This window comes from Zootoca vivipara, chromosome 14, assembly GCF_963506605.1.
Source record: "Zootoca vivipara chromosome 14, rZooViv1.1, whole genome shotgun sequence".
Taxonomy (NCBI): domain Eukaryota; kingdom Metazoa; phylum Chordata; class Lepidosauria; order Squamata; family Lacertidae; genus Zootoca; species Zootoca vivipara.
In genome coordinates this window covers 14,686,810-14,701,393 of record NC_083289.1, presented here as the reverse complement: position 1 = coordinate 14,701,393, position 14,584 = coordinate 14,686,810, and the positions used below count along the sequence as shown (strand labels likewise).

Sequence of the window (14,584 nt, the reverse complement as noted above, 5' to 3'; positions counted from 1 at the left end):
TTTACTGCTTTTCATATTCTTCTAATAATTCCTCTAGTTCTTTCTGTTGTTATCCTTCATTCTTCACAGCCTCTGGATTATTCCCACAAGCAAATTAAAGCAAATGATATGTTTCTGTGTGGATTTTATATCCATCTGATTCTCTTCTATAAATTCACAACATCTCTTCACATGCTGGCATTTCTGCCAAATCAATTCAAAGTCCTTTCGTTGTTGGCAGACGCCATCTTACACAGTTCCAATAACATCAAATCTAAGCATCCGCTCTATAATTTCCCTGAAGCGGTGCATCAAACATTAGCCTTTCCAGGGGAGATTTACCAATTCACATAGAAAGTAAAGATAATCACGTATAATGAACAAATTAAGTTCTTAACCTGAGGTACCACTGTAACTCTGGTTCCACCCAATGCCTAAGCCAAACCGCTGACATCTGTAACCAATAAAGCTAGGGCCTATTTTTGCCCATTAACCTAAATTATCATGTCCGTGTTTATTATATATTAGGGAACTACAGGGCCCGGGGCCTTGTCACACAAACAAGGTTGGGAAGGTGAAAAGTGAGCCGAGTAGTTGCATGGAGCGGGAAAGGGAAGCTCTAGGGGAGTTAAAGTGGGGGGAATGGAAGGGCCCTGTGCAAGCAGTGGCACAGCCCTTAGTATAAATCTGTGAAACTGTTCCAGAGAAGGAATTTGCATTATTGTTGCCATTGGCACTATCCAATTGGTACCCACCGCAAACTGATCTTCTCCGTTCAAGCCTGCAGAACAATACTGTATTTTAAAAGTTGACTGGAACAGGAAAGTCCTCAACAACAACCCAAAAAGCAACTAAATAGGGAGTATGGTACCGCTTTATTTGTGTGGATTATGTTTTAATGTTTAATCCTTAATTTAATGTTTAATCCAGAAAAGAAATACAAGGATGGTATGGTACTCAATCTGTTTGAAAAGTTTATTAAATACCAAATATTCTAAATTATAACATTCTTAAAAACATTAATGTACAATGTTTCAGAGGTAAAGCAAGAAAGAAGGTTGTTATCAGAAATGATTGTTATTGTAAATGGCATTATGATTTAAGCAATATGTAATTGGTATTAAGGCTTATAAAGTGTACAAAGTCAACCAATTTTTAAACATTTAATGTTTCTAGTAAAAGCTTCCAACACCAGTCCTGTTTAACTAGATTAATAGCATGCTTCTCAGTAGATGATAGCTAAACTATCCTTTTTAAAAAAATAATCCAAGCAAATATTGTTAACACCCTGAAATCAATTCCAGCACATGAGAACCCCTTGAATATTAACCATGACTTGAGCAAACAGACCCCTTAAAAAAGCAAAAGTTTATGTTGATGATAAACATCCTGCCCCAAAATTAATTTACGGTACGTCTAGCGGAATATAATCCAAGAAATGTTTAGAAATGATTAAATGAGATATTCCTCTACAGATAAGATTCTCAATCTTGACAGCTACACAGCATCAAAGTAATGTAAAAAGACAGATTCTTATGTTCCCAGTTTTGTAAGGCAGGTTAAGAAAATTCTCATATTCACTGCATGCGTTCATGACTCAAAATAAAACTAGTTTTAACTACAATTTAGGCTCGTCCCCTCAAAGTCAGAGACCATTTTAAGGGAGAAACGCCTTCTGTGGCCACAATGTAGCTGGATGTTTCAGGCTAATTCTGTTGTTCACTACAATCAGCGTAAGATCTTAAATCTGCCGGTGTTCAAATTAGTTGACTAAACAATAACTTAAAACTGACGGCTCATATTTTGGGATGGGATGAGACAGCTCGGCGGCTATCGCTTCAAGTTTCCCAGGCTTGTAAACCTGATTGGTAAATCACCAATCTGAAAGCCACTTTGTGGCCATGGTTACTTCAAATGCATCTCCTGTATCAATTAGTCCTTTTGTAAGGCGAGCTTTGGAAAATGAATAATGTCCATCATTAAAGATGTCTCTCTACTGGGAATGCCTCAGAGGTAAAGGAGGAATATTACAAAGGTAGTTCTGTCAAGCTTCCGTTCATTGCTGTGGAGCTTATGTAGGAGAAAGGTATTGGTAGATTGTGCCTGCAGTTAAGAAAATTAGATTCTATAATTCTGTAGAGGAGCCCAAGGGCCCATGGCCCTTATCCTGCACCTCCACTGGCCACACATAGCAGGCCAAGGCTACAAAAGTGAGGCTAGCTGGTAAGCCCCCATTTTCTTCCTCCATTTGATTACTACGACATGGAGGAAAACACCAAAGAGGGTCCTTCTAAGTACTGAATCATTTTGAAAAGGGGTAGACAGGACATTTAAACTGCTTTGCAGAATAAGGCCTTCAAATGTAAGACGAAGCCACAGAATTCTGCTGCATTAACAAGCCACAGCGAGTTTTGGTCCTGAAGACAATTATTCCCCTTCTCCTCGTCTTGAATGCTCCTGCTTCCGATTTTAGCCAAATCTATTTCCTTAGACATCAGAACTCGAGGAACTGCGCCTTCATTAAACTATGATTAGTGAAAAGAAGCCAGAATCAAACCCTGCTTTCAGATCCTGTCTTGTTCTCACCACAGTTTAAACAAACCACGGTTCCTCAAGTTCAGATATCAAAGGAAACCGCAATTGGTTTAAAATCACAACATCCCCACCTCCTTTCCTAATTCATAAAAGAGGATAAATTCCTTATTAGGTCCATGATTTCTGGCTACTTCTGAACTGTGGCTAAGGCATTGCCAACAGTCTGTTGCAGAATCCTCCAAGTATCTTTGGTTTCAAAATGTGTGCCAGTTCAAACTTGGAGCTTTTTCTTCATTACAGCTTTCAAAAAGAAAGATTTAGAAGACGCTATCATAGTTGTGAAATATTTTCCAAATCCAAAGTGACAATAAGGATGAACACTACATTTGCTTTTCATACCTTTTCTTCCTCTAAAGCAGGATAGCAATTTATGAATAATAGCTGATGAACAATCATTATTGGTGACCTACATCCTTACTGAAACAAGGGGTTAATGGAATTTTCAAAAAGAATCCTGAATCCCTGGCATGGGAAGTAAGCTTTTTAAACATTAATTTAGGTTCTAGAATAAAAGGAGAGCATTTCTGTTTTCTTGGTTCTATGTTTATTATTTTTAACTGTTTTGGTGTTCACACAACTATGCAGAGAAAATAAACCCGCTTGAAAAGATAGAATATAAACCGAGTCAAAACTCAGTTGTGATAGAAGTGGAAGAACTGCCCATCTTCAACAAGAAAAGGCTATGATGAGACCATCTCATTTTAACCCTCAACCATTCATATTTCACACTGTGAGTTTGTGGCAATCCATGCCTTATTACAATTGCACTGTTACCTATGGTCCAACCAAATTATAATTCTTCATTCACTGCTACCGAAAGAATCTGTGTAAGATGCTTCTAGATTCTGCCACTCCGCAGCTAAACATCTTCAAAGAAGTATTAAGTCAGAGAGTCTTATACACAGCAGCAAGTTGGACAATATGTAAAAAATACTATCTGTTTCATAGGCAATTACCTTTTGAAGTAAACAAGGCACAGGGTTTATTGAATCTAGTTTGGCACTTTAAAAAATAAGAGCTTTATGTGATAGCATCATCAATAGTAAACGTTTCACAAAAATATATGTGCAAGTGTAAAAAAAAGGCAATTCTTTTCATAATAAATTGTAAGAAATATTCCAATTTAAAAATCAGACCAGTCTCTTATTATATTTGACTAGAAAATCTTAATACATTATTTTGGGTGCCCTGTTACTGTCTTTCACGTTGTTCGCTGGCTCTCGTCGAGTTTTCTTCATTTGCAGTGAAATCCATGGGATCCATCACCTGATAATAGACCAAGTACACTATTAGCAATAAAATCGTTGCGCACTCTTTCGAAGCAACTGTTACAATGATTATGTAATAGATACAACGGTATTTAACTGAACCAAGCTTGAGCAGCAAACAAAACAATATAAAAAAAATTCTAGCTAAATAATGCATCCTTTGTCCCTGGCTGCAATCTGGCAGCATGACACCCACAAGTACCCTTTAGAAATTTTCCTAGAGGTTTTTGAAAACTTGTTCTGTAGGAGGGTGCTGGTGGAAGGTTCTGCAACAAAGATGGAAACTGGCTACTCCCTCTCTCCAAGAAGTACATTTCAGCGAGAGAGTTACTGAGCTGATGAGGATCTTCATCAGAAAATTTGCAGCTCCTTCATCAGACTGAAATATTCTAAAAGATTGTGCCGATAAAGGCTGAATGAATGAATGAATGAATATTCTAAAAGAGTGGACTACAGAAGGCTAGGCAGCAGAAAGGAAAAGGACATATTGCTGATACTGTACAGTATGTCTAAAGCAATAGACCACTGGGTTCCATTATTTGGAAAAATAGAGGATAACTGCATAAATTAGTTATTTTGCATATTAGTTATTTGCATAAATGCAAATCTTCATTCTTCCCTACAACTACTAAACATCACACAATGTAGTCCTAATATATCATCTAAGCTATGAGATATGCATATTTGTTGTCATGCTAGCCCCTTACTGTTCCACACTGAATAGGAAAGGAGGGAAAGCTGTTTAAAAAGTTAGCAAATGATTTATAGTTTTGGGTTGAAAGGGGCAGGGGGTGGAAACAGGAAATGAAAACCCATGACTCCCCAGAAAGTAAATAGTCAGCATGGGTCATTATTTTCCTTGCAGTGGGCAAATGTCTGTCTACTGCTAGTGGAAAAACAAGAACTAAGAATGATTTCATCAAAAAGGGCTATCTATTAATATATCTGCCAGGAAGTCTGCAATCAAAAGAGGCAAAATAAACCCCCACATTTGGGCCAACTTGGTAGCTGGATGTTAATGTAAAATAAAAGCCATTTAAGTTAGCGATGCTTGTGTGACATGAATGACACAGGTTGCCATTCACATTGCAAATAAAGAACAAAGAGCTTAAGGCAGTATTGCCTTGCATCAATTACTTCTGCAAGCAAAGCATGTGTCTTTAATGAGTCAAGTATTTTCCTATGTGCAGTAATTCATAACACTTTTTTTTAAAGGTACGGAAGTGGAGTGGACTTGAGTCATGTTGCCCATTCAGAGCCAGGATTTGCTATTTATTGTACGCTGGGTCAGAGCCAAGGGTGAAGCAGTTTCAGGCTGCAGTTGACCTGCAGGAGAATCGTCTCAGAATCCAGACATGTGCCATTGGGGAGGGATTTTAATATTCAGCCCAGTTCATACGTTTGCCTCTTTAACAATTTATCGTGGGGAAACAAGCATCTGAGGAGCTGCTGGTCCAAAACTAGCTAAGAGGCAACCGCAGTTTGTCCCCATTTCATTTTCTTGTTCAAAAAGGGAGAGTGAAAAACAGCACAGCCATGAGGATGTGTAAATAACATCTCTCCTTGTCGAAAGTACGGCGAATGCTGGAAAGCAGGTAACAGAGGTACAGCTCTTTAGAAACAGAGCCACTGCAACAACTGGGAGGTTTCTTTCTACAGGATGCCTTCTTGGGAAGCAAAAGTATGAACTATGGCAGTAATTGTGTGGCCTCTCTTTGTCACATGTGGCATAAGTTGGCTTGCCTTTGTTATAGTTTTAAGGCATTTAGTTTAAAAACTAAAATCTATCACATTTCCCACATGAAGTAAGACCCACTCATGAACTTCTTGCTTGGTTTCTACTAATTAAAATTTTGTGGGTTTTTTGGAAAGCGAGAGCCCACACTGCTGTCCCAATCATTGCTGTCATAAAGACTTAGATTCCTCCATTGTCTCCAATGGGCAAGCTGGAGAAAGAAAGAAAAATGGCATCGAAAGTAACCAGAAAATCCCATTTCCACAACACAAAATGATAATTCTGTCCCAATTCTTGTGACTTCCCCATGTTGAAGCTAACCATTCAACACGGATCAAAAACTCAATGGGCTTGTCAAAATGAAATTCAAAAGCAAGTGGTTCATAGATTTCATTCTACTTTTCAAAATGATGCCAATCTGCAAAATTCCTTTCTACATTCAGGCTACTTCAGGGGAGTTAGGATTGACAGTGACAACCTTAGGGGACGCTACCAAACGGATGGCCAAGGAGTGTTGTTCAGAAGGAAAACATTTGCTTGCATACCTCAGGGAACAGTACAGAAAGATTATGCTCGAGAAGCCTGGGTACATGCAGCCCTCTGAACTAATACCATACATATTTGGAAGACAGTACAAACAGGCCTATGGAGATAAGCACTTCGCCGGTCTTATTTGAAGAGCAGATTTTGGCTGCACAATGACATGTAATCTAATGTCACTAGGCTCTCTCGTACTGGCAGGACTGAAACACAAAGCAGACCAATAAGTCACGCTGCCAACTCCAGCCAAAAATAAACATAGGTAGGCTGGAGGATGATCAGATGATGGCTAAAACTTAACACATCAACAAAACACACCCAAGTAGTTTGGGCGGGTGGTGGGGGATGTTTTGTTTAATTGAGCTACAGATGTGTATGGATTGCCCAGTTCTGCAGAACCACAGAATGCAGAGCTGTACTGAGAACTGAAATCAGCACCCCATGAACCAGCTTTCATGTTCAGTTACAACATTCCTTCTAGGAATTTCAACACAGGCTTGAAAAAATGGGTAATTGGTGAATTTTCTCAAAGATACCACAGAGGATTGTGGGTAGCAGTTCTAGAGGTCATCGTTTCATGGTCTTTCTTCATGCCAAGCAGAAGTAAATTGTATAAAATAAGGACATGTTAAAGCTGCACAATTTATACATGTTGCAGAACCGAGTTCAGGTCTAGCTGAGAGACTGGAGTGTGGCCAACCCCTCCACTTCCATTTCAGGGTTTTAACCCATTAAGAATATAGATCATTCCCACAAGGCTTTCTGAACAGTTCTATGCTTTCTTGGACTGATTCACATGATGGTGTCATTCTTAAGGCAGGGCTGAATAGGAGGTAGAACAAAGCAGCAACCTAACCAGTCCACATCTCGAATAGATTCTGGTTTGCATCACTGAAACTGTTCAGAATAGCTATTTTATGCTGTCGAGGCGGGTAACGGGGCACTCTTAACAACTATAGGTGTGCATTCAATCCAAATAAATAAATACAAAAAAACAGTGCAAATTAAATACAAGCCTCGAAATGCGGTCATCAACTAGTCCCTTGACTGGCACTTAGGCTGACTTATCAGGCTGCGCTCTCGCCTGGAGGTGCTGTTACTAGTGCCGGCTCAGTCTAGAATAAAACATAAATCACGCACAATTTAATCTCTTCATTCTCTGTACCGCACTAGTCAGAAGAAGCTGTGCAGGTCCTGGACTGGTGCCTGAACACAGAGGTGGGCTGGATAAGGGTCCATAAGCTAAGGCTGAGTTCCCACAAAATGGGAGAAAATGTGGACAGGCGGGAACTGAAGACATTACCTGTTCTGGATGGGACCACATTCCACTACAAGAGGAGGTATAGATGTTCCTGGTAACCTCAAGACTGGACGGTTGCAAAATATGGCACCTAGGCTGTGGGAGCATGCTGGTGAACTACTTCTAATTGTGATCATATCTGCACCATACTTTTTAACAGTCATGGCTTCTTCCCCAAAGAGTCCTGGAGAATACAATTTGTGAAGGATGGTGAGAGTTATTAGGAGACACCTCCTGTTCCCCTCACAGAGCTGCAATTCCCAGAGTTCCCTGAGAAGAGGAAGTGCTGGTGAAGACACTCTGGGAATTGTAATTTTGTAAGAGAAATAGGGGTCCCCTAACAGCGCTCAGCACTCAAACTACAGTTCCCAGGATTCTTGGGGGAGAGGGAGCAGTGTCTGTTAAAGTGGTATAATCGTGCTTTAGATATGGCCTCAAAAGATTTGAATAACATTGATTTGGAGAAACCCGACATAAGTCAAGGTCAACAGGCAACTAAGGCCCTGGGCCAGATGTTCCTTTCTGTATCCTGTCAGAAAGGAAAGGAAGTTTCAGGCCTCCGTACACCTTTGCCCTGATGGAAAAACTGAAATATGCAATGTTTTAGAAGCAACAATACACTTATTTGAACAAGGTCTTCCTGGCACAAACCTTTCTACAAAGGTTTCAGGAGAGTATGCCCTAACTACCTCTCTTTATCAAATGTGAGTGAACAGGGCTGCTGTGAATGGAGAGGGAGAAGAAGCCCAAGTTTTACTCAGGTACAATAGTACTGCTTATTATGCCTTGTGACAAGCATATTCTTGAGGAGTTCATTGCCTTGGTGAGAGCCACTTGTTTTTAATACACAAGAAGACCAGTGCAAAACAAGTAAAAAGCTCTCTAGGGAGAGCTGACTCGAGAAAGCTTGTGTCATGTGAGTATTAATTCAAGCACAGTCACATTTTACACTGCACATTTGGGACCTGATCCAACCCTGCAGGGAACATGCAAAAGAACCTTAAATGAGCCTTAGCTGTGCCGCCGCTGGGAGTGTGAATGGCACAGAATGTTTGCCGTGCAGCACTTCAAGATCTGGGAACTGTTTCCATTCTGTTATTATTTCCATTTCCATACTTTTCAACCAAAAAATAAAAAAATAAAAATCTATCACACAACAATAGTAAATCAATTCACTTCGCTCAGGATCTTTGTTTAGAATGGGGCGGAGAATCTGCTTTGTACCGGGAAGGTCCCAGGTTCAATGCAAGGCATCTCCAAGTAGGACGAAGAAAGACCCCGTCGGAAAACCACGAGAGCTGCTGCCAGGCAGCATGCACTGTAAGTTGTGAACAAATTTGGCCTGCCAGCTTCTTCATTCCACCTGCAAGGCCTTTCTGATGTCAGGCATGGTGCAGGAAAGAGCAGTACTTGGCAGCATCTGCAAAGCCCCTTTCAGTCAATAGGCAGCGCCCATCACATCCCCTTGTGCAGCTTCCAAAGTGCCCAACGGCCAGCTGTTTGCCGGGAGCTTCTGAAATGTTGTGCAAAGCAGGACTGTACTCCCATGCATTGGCAGAGGTGTAGTAGGTCAATCTTACTCGGTCCAGATGCACAAGAGGACTGAATCAAGCAGGACTGAGCTTCCCTCACATCAGCCAATAGGCAGAGAAGTCAGCCCTGCTTAGTGCTGGGTTAGTGCAATCAGCTGGTGTGAGGTTTGGGTTTGGATACGCTTAAGAGCTCCCTGCTGAGAGCTCGCTTATGCACCAAAACCTAGTGCTGAGCAGGAGTGACATCCTGTGTTAACAGCTGATGTGAGCAGAGGTCCATCCAGTTTGATTTGGGTGTTCAAGACAGCTCCCTGCAGGGAAGTCTCTCATGCACCCAAACCTGTTCAGTTTTGCAGCACTCTGAAGTCAGGACTTCATTGCACCTTGCAGGTGGCTGAAGTTTTCCTCCTTCGTTTTATCAGCTGGTTCAATGCAAAGTGGTTTTCAAAGCACCAAGCCACCTGACGTTATTTGAGCTTCCAGGTGAATAGCAACAAATTAAGAGCTGGGAGGCAGATTCTGATATGGATCTGGCCTGTGGAGCCAAAAAAGTCCCCCGCTCCTGGTGAGTGAGCGAGATAAACCAGTGGTCAGATTCAGTATAACACTTCCTATATGCCTAATAAAAAAAATGGACTAAGTATCTTTACAATCCATCCGGAGAGAGCACAAACAATATTGAAGTGCTGTCCCTCTTCCCCTTAAATAAAATGTACATGAATGCCTTTAAGTCTCACGACCTAAAGCATGCTGAAGCTTGCTGAGCCACACAATCAATATATATACCTCACCACTTATTTTGAAGGTCAAGCTAGATGGAGTAAAATATTATGAGAACAATTCCTGAAGCTGCGTGCATCAAGACCAGAGCAATGGTCTCATTAATCGGTGCACAATATTTGAACTGCACTCAGATTCCCAAATTTTAAGTCTGCGTTTTTCATTCCGAGGGAAGTCAAGCTGACACAAAGGTCCAAAGTTCAAAGCAATTTTAATCCTTCAAAAAGGAGCTAGCTGAGAAAAGCATATGAAACAATTGCTATGGCAACATAATACTTCTAAATAATGAAGCTTCTTATTGAGGTATGAGTGGTCTTTTGTTAGCTTAGGAACTAGGGCTGAAGTATTTAGAGCAAACTTCGGTAGTGAACAAAGGCAAAAACATCATTCAAATCCAAAGAATTTTATGCTTGAGTACTCTCTGAAAAGACAGTAACCAGAGCTTCCTTGACGCACACAGACTCTGGGAATCAGAACTCATACAGGATGTCATAAAAGCTGTATTTAAAAAGGTCTATAAAGCACACACTGGATGAAGCTGAACTTCTTTGGTTGACATTCTAAATATGGAAAGAAGGATCAGTCTTCACTAGATAGCTATGCAATTTTCCTGCTTCAACAGTCGACTAACCAATAACCAAACAGATATTCAATCATTCAGAGGCATATTGCCTTTGAACATGGAGGTTGCATAGCCATCATGATTAGTAGCATGTTGTGGTCTTATATTTTAGTACTGAGCATTCCTAGAACATGGCAGCCACCAGTACTGCAACCAAGCCATTAAAAGCACCAGTGAGAGGTGTAGGAGGCGGCATCTGGATTTAATATCCCCTAGCAAATAGATCTGTATCAGTAAAAACACCCTGGCAGTAAGCTGTTCAACAATGGAACAGACTCCCTTGAAAGGTGGCAGATTCTCCTTCATTTGAGGTTTTAAAACAGAGGTTGGATGGTCACCTGTCATGGAATCTTCAGTTGAGATTCCTGCATTGCAGGGGGTTGGAATAGATGTCTCCCAGGATCCCAATTCTACAATTCTATGATTCATTGGCTGCGTTTGGACACCACAATAAACTATAGTTTATTGGAATAGGAATGTGCCGAGGTGGGCCTTGGGCTTGAGGTCAAGGAGTTTGCAAGCTTTTACTCCCAATGTGAATTATCCACAGCTTAGCACGGCAACTAGCTCCTAAATTGCATTTCAACGTATTCTTTGTTGAAATAAGGCAGCTCCACAATCAATCTGTGGTTTGTAGTTGGATGGTTTCAAACAAATCATAGTTAAGATTAATCGCACAGCTCTGATTGGGGTTGAGACTAACTTCACTGGCTACCTATTTGCTTCTAAGCCCACCAAGTTCTGGTGCTCACCTCTTCACACTCATAAATGGCTTGGAACCAAAATACTTAAGGGAACAGCTCTTCCCACACCAACCTGCCTGCACATTATGGTCATCAGCCAACACCCTGCTGCAACTACACTTCAAAATGGAAGGGAGCAATGTAGCCAGAGAAAGGACACTTGCAGCAATTGTGACCCAACTGTGAAATGCCTTTCCTAGCAAAGTTGGTGCTATGTAAAACTCCCTGGGTTGAATAGTGTTCATTAATTTTCATGGATCTGCTCTGAGTAGGACTAGCGTTGGATACAGACACACCTTCTAGACAACAGGCAAAAATCTTTTTATTCAAACCAGTCATTTTAAAAATCCCGGCTCCTTTAAACTCTTGACTTTTGACGGTGATTTTATTTGCCACTTGTCAGGGGGTCTCTCTACAGAGAGCCCCCACCAATCATCCTCACCAGCTCCTCGCCCAGCGTCAGCACAAGCAGCGAGTCAGGAGAAAGGAATGAGGAAGTTAGCAGAGTGGAGAGAGGGCTATCTCATGTACCAGAGCCCCAGCACCGCTCGAGAGAGGAATAGGGGAGGAGGAGCACGGAGGGCTTTCGGACACAGGGCAGCCAGGAAGGCGGCCCTTCCCTCCGACGCCCGAATTGAGCCGCATGCCCACCCGTAGGGCCAGGGGGCGGCGCTTTAGGGTGCCCAGGCTTTTATGCTGGGAGAAAACCCGCAGGAAGCCATTGCGGGGTTCTGACACGGACTGAGCAGTCATGTTTGCTGATGTTCTTGCACTGTAAATAGTATGCGCAATAAAACTGAAAGACAAGACGGAGTGGAGCGTCTTTACTCAAGAGTAGCCGCAACCATCTCTGACACCACTCTAAAACTCTTATTGCATTGCTGTTTTATTTTTTGGATTTTGCATTTCAAATTGGCTAGAAACTTTTCAATATGAAGCAGTAAAGAATGGAACAAATAAAGAAAATAAAAAGAAAGTCCTCCATGAAGAAAACTATATAAACCTGAGCCCTAATACATTACCTTTCTATCTGGAGGGAATATTTCTGAATGAAGGAGCATTCAAGCCATGTGAACCCCCACTTGCAGTCTGCAATAGGACGGACAGAGGCGCATCATCTCAATAAGAACTAGGCCTTTGTCAATTTTACTATATGGAAGGAAAACACTTACAGTACTATTTTTCCTTACACCTGGCTATATTACTCCTAAAGAAAGTGACACAAAAGCAAGCTGTTATTGTTACTAAACAATTATTAGTCTAGGGAAGGGCCGGGTATTCAAATAAATGCAAATTCAAAAATTCTAACGTGAACAAAAAAAGACTGTCTCAATTCCGTATTTTGTATCATGTAACATGCAAGAGCTACGTCTTTCAAAAGCATCCATCTGTTAAATATCTGTGTGCCATCTGTATGTTTTTTTTTTTGAATGGACAAAATAAAAGCACATAATGACCAAAATGCACTGTGCCTACCTGGTAGCTGTTGCCATTCCAGAACTTTTTCATCTCCTTGCGATACAAAGCAACTAACGTGGACATAATTAGTGTGCACGGCACTAAATAGAGAAGGGCTGGTTGTGCCATATTCATTAGCACCAGGCCTGCGAATGTGACCAACATGCCAATAGCATAAGCTGTAGAAAGAGAAGGAACAAGAGAGCTGTTGAGTAACATATACCTAGTATGTTCATGGCTTCCCTGTAGATATACCCCCATTAAGAGTTAGAGTTGTTTACCTATCGTGGAAGAAATGAAATACACAGAGGAAGAGCTTGTCTGAACATCAAACCTGTGACAATAGGCCACCAGGAGACCTAGAAAAACACAAAATTATAGGTCAGAAATATTTGTCAGGAAGTAAACGAAGCAAGCAAAATCACTATCCACTCTTCTTATACTAATGAATAGGAAATCATAGAACAGGCATCCCCAAACTCAGCCCTCCAGATGTTTTGGGACTACAACTCCCATCATCCCTGACCACTGGTCCTGTTAGCTAGGAATGATGGGAGTTGTAGTCCCAAAACATCGGGAGGGCCGAGTTTGCGGGTGCCTGTCCTAGAATTACAAAAGGGGTTGGGGGGCGTTGGGGGGGCGGCACCCTTAGCTACTGTTTTAGAAGGCTACAAGAGGGCATGCTTTGCCCCATCTACCTTTATTCAAGCACTCACCATGAAGCTACCAGCAATATGGATCAATTTAAATCACTGATTTAAATAACGATTATATTTTTATGTTTTTATTTACTGATTATATACCACCCTATTTTAAAATCAGCAAGAAGAAAAAGCCAAACTTAAATCACCATTTTAAATCAAGTTTCCCACTGATATTTCAGAAAATTCCTAAAAATGTGGCCACTGAACAACTAAATTTACAACTAAATAGAGGATATTATTATTATTATTATTATTATTATTATTATTATTATTATTATCATCATCCATTCAGAAGGGATACCATGTACTGTTTTTTTTAGCTGACTTGATTTTTTAAAATTAATTTTAAAAGATACTGTTTAATGGACAACTTTTTAGCCTATAGGGGGAACTTATTTACAATATGCTCATTAAGGGTCTTTCAGCAACCAAACACTATGGTAGTTTTGTGGAATATAGGAACCTGCATTTTGAACCATTTTTCTCCTTTTCTTTTCAGTGCTCCTTACTACTTCAGCTCTCCACCTTAGCACAAGCCTATCCTTACAAAAAGAAAAAGTAGCAAACAAGAATGAAATCCCTACCATCTGTTGATAATTACTAGGCAGATGAGAGCAGTTGATTTTCATCAGTTGAAAATGAAATGCCTGTGTTTAGTAGGAAGAATGTACATTTGGCGGGGGGGGGGGCAATGAATTGGTTCATCATTTACCCTTGAAAAGCTTCCTTTAACTCATGGGTAGGCAAACTAAGGCCCGGGGGCCAGATCCGGCCCAATCGCCTTCTAAATCCGGTCCGGGAATCAGCATGTTTTTACATGAGTAGAATGTGTCCTTTTATTTAAAATACATCTCTGGGTTATTTGTTGGGCCTGCCTGGTGTTTTTGCATGAGTATAATGTGTGCTTTTATTTAAAATGCATCTCTGGGTTATTTGTGGGGCATAGGAATTTGTTCATGTTTTCCTTCAAAATAATAGTCCGCCCCGCCCCCCCCCCCCACAAGATCTGAAGGACAGTGGACCGGCTGCCTGCTGAAAAAGTTTGCTGACCCCTGCTTTAACTAAATGTATCCGGTCACAGGTATTGATTCAGTTTAGCTATCGGTCTGGGCTATTTTATTTATTTTATTTGGCAGTCACTTTATCTTGCCCAGGGCAACCCGAAGTGATTTACAACCAAACAAGTAGACAATAAACCTCCCATAGGTACATCAAAACCAAAAGGAAAGAGAAATACATGAAAAACATCCCACCCACTTCTAAATGGTTGCACATATTGCTAAACCATAGCATAACACACATGAACCTTAAGACTTCCTTCTCATCCT

General features: G+C 40.9%; 1 protein-coding gene across 2 annotated transcripts in view; it reads right to left on the bottom strand.

Moving 5' to 3' along the window:
* Window positions 1-936: 936 nt before the first annotated feature.
* Window positions 937-14,584, bottom strand: part of SPPL2A (signal peptide peptidase like 2A) — a 37,090-nt gene continuing 23,442 nt past the window's right edge. For both annotated transcript variants that reach the window (XM_035131169.2, XM_035131170.2), the window contains 3 exons: window positions 12,834-12,911; window positions 12,571-12,731; window positions 937-3,840 (listed from right to left, as the gene is read on the bottom strand). In XM_035131169.2, the coding sequence (XP_034987060.1) occupies window positions 3,766-3,840; window positions 12,571-12,731; window positions 12,834-12,911 (314 nt within the window). In that variant the 3' untranslated portion in view covers window positions 937-3,765. The remainder of the gene's footprint in view (window positions 3,841-12,570; window positions 12,732-12,833; window positions 12,912-14,584) is intronic.